At 59.4% G+C, this 1,969-nt stretch overlaps 1 protein-coding gene across 1 annotated transcript in view; it reads right to left on the reverse strand.

Moving 5' to 3' along the window:
- VOLCADRAFT_80808 (uncharacterized protein) overlaps positions 1–1,969 on the reverse strand; it is a gene marked incomplete at both ends in the record, with an annotated part of 4,327 nt that overhangs the window by 992 nt on the left and 1,366 nt on the right. The window contains 3 exons of the mRNA XM_002949747.1: positions 56–357; positions 1,212–1,333; positions 1,749–1,874. Of these exons, the coding sequence (XP_002949793.1) occupies positions 56–357; positions 1,212–1,333; positions 1,749–1,874 (550 nt within the window). The remainder of the gene's footprint in view (positions 1–55; positions 358–1,211; positions 1,334–1,748; positions 1,875–1,969) is intronic.

The raw sequence follows: 1,969 nt of genomic DNA on the forward strand, positions 1-1,969 counted from the left end.
GTCCCCCCCCCTCCTCCCTTCCTTCCTGCCCCAGGTAGACCTCCCAGACACCCACCCGGCTTGCGGCCCCCCTGTACGGATGCGCCGTGTGCCAAATCCACCTCCGACCCCCCCCCGCCTTGGTGCGTGGCGGGGTGGTGGGGACTGAGGGGGCCACCTCCGGGTGCTCGTGTCAGTACGGCCATGTGGCTCTTGCCGGTTTCAAACAGCTTGAGCATGTCGTACATTGGCGTGTCAGCTGCCAGTCGCGGCAGCTCCCTCAGTCTCAACGACGACACGGGGACGTTATCTGCCGGGTTTATGAGTACGAGCTCCTTCACCAAAATGAGGCCGGTGATCACCTTGCGGTTGCCCTCCCTGGCGCGAGCTCCGGTGGTTCGGGGGGGGGGGGGGGCCAGGGGGGGGAAAGACGAACCCCGTGAACCAGTGAAGTTGATGCCAAAAAGGATATAGACTGAGGTACCCCAGAAGTAAGGAAGCAAGCCCTAACTAACCAGTCGGGGCGTGTGAAAAAAAAAAAGTCTTTTCCCGATGATGTTAGCAGTAGTCATATGGCGATATCGGAAAACTATTAACCTGGCCGCCAAGGCTAAAATAAAACGCGGAAAGAAAGCAAAACACCCTCCGTCGGGTTCTAAAGGTAAATGCAAAGGATAATAATTCATCCGCATAGGTAGATTCTGAATTTTACCGGCCCCCCCAAGGAAGGAAGGAACGAAGGCAAAAAATCTGGCTGGTAGGCTGTCGGGAATAAACTGCTGGTAACCAAACATGCAAGTGCTCCTCCCCACCCCACCACCTAACCCGGCCCTGACCCGACCGACCCAACCATCCCAACCCAGCTATAACCGACCGACGCAACGGTATTAACCGACAAAGCTCTCGAACATCCTCGGACTCACCTGGCGGCCAGGCGGCAGAAGAAGCGGCAAGGGCAAGGGCGCATTCGAGGCAGAGAGCACGAAAGGTTGTGAGGTTGGTGGGGGGGGGTAAAGGGGGGGTAAAGGGGGGGTAAGGAAGGGGGACGGAGGGAAAGGTGTATGTGTGTATGTGTGTTGGGGGGTGGGGAAAGAGAGAACGGGAAAATGAGCGCGTCCGGCACCGTAGAGGTGTCGGGGGTAAGTGGGAAGGGGAACACAAGGTCGTTATCGGTGGGGGCCGAGGGGTTTTAGGGTTTTAAAACCCCCCGTTTTCCCCCTCCCCCCTCCTACCTATGTACGGGTATCCTGCTGTGCCCCGACAAGAGTATGGCCCTCAGCGTCCCCTCATCGAGACGGTCCGCCGTGGATAGCATGAACACCTTGTCGAGAGGGGTCATGGACTTGCACGCGACCTGCACAGCGCCCCCCCCCGGGGCGGGGGGTGCGGGGGGTATCAAGTGGGGGGAGGAGGGGGGGAGAGGGGAGGGATGACGAGCCACAGACGAGTGGTGCTAATATTAGGGATAGGGGCAGGTGGGGGGAGAGGGGGAAAAAAAAAAAAAAAGAGAGAGAGAGAGAGAGAGAGAGAGAGAGAGAGAGGCGTATTAGATCAGAAGTGCAAAAGGGCCCGGACGTTTTTGATGAAGCTGATGTGCATGATTACGTGGCGCACAGTGAGCTCCGCTTACAAGCTACTTTGCACCCCCTTGCTAATCCTACTCCTACTACCCGCGTCCGTCCGGCTCCGACTCCTTTGACTCCTCTATTCATACACGGCACCCCCTTCGCACCCCCGGGGTCAACTCAACACACACCCCCGGGACCCACCTTGTTGGTCAGGTCCAGTGCGCCTCTGATGACGTGTACCTCGTCTTCACTGAGGGTGCCTCCGAAACCCGCTCCAGTGCCGTGCAGGTCTACCAGCGCCTTCAGCTGGGCGCGGCGGAACAGGGCCTGGAAGGGGGGACAGGGGGAAGAGGGGAATGAGAAGGCACAGGGGGGTTTAGGTAAGACCCCCCGCCCCGCCCTGCCCCCGCCTTGTCCCGCCC

Source organism: Volvox carteri (genome assembly GCF_000143455.1).
Source record: "Volvox carteri f. nagariensis unplaced genomic scaffold VOLCAscaffold_15, whole genome shotgun sequence".
Classification (NCBI taxonomy): Eukaryota; Viridiplantae; Chlorophyta; class Chlorophyceae; order Chlamydomonadales; family Volvocaceae; genus Volvox; species Volvox carteri.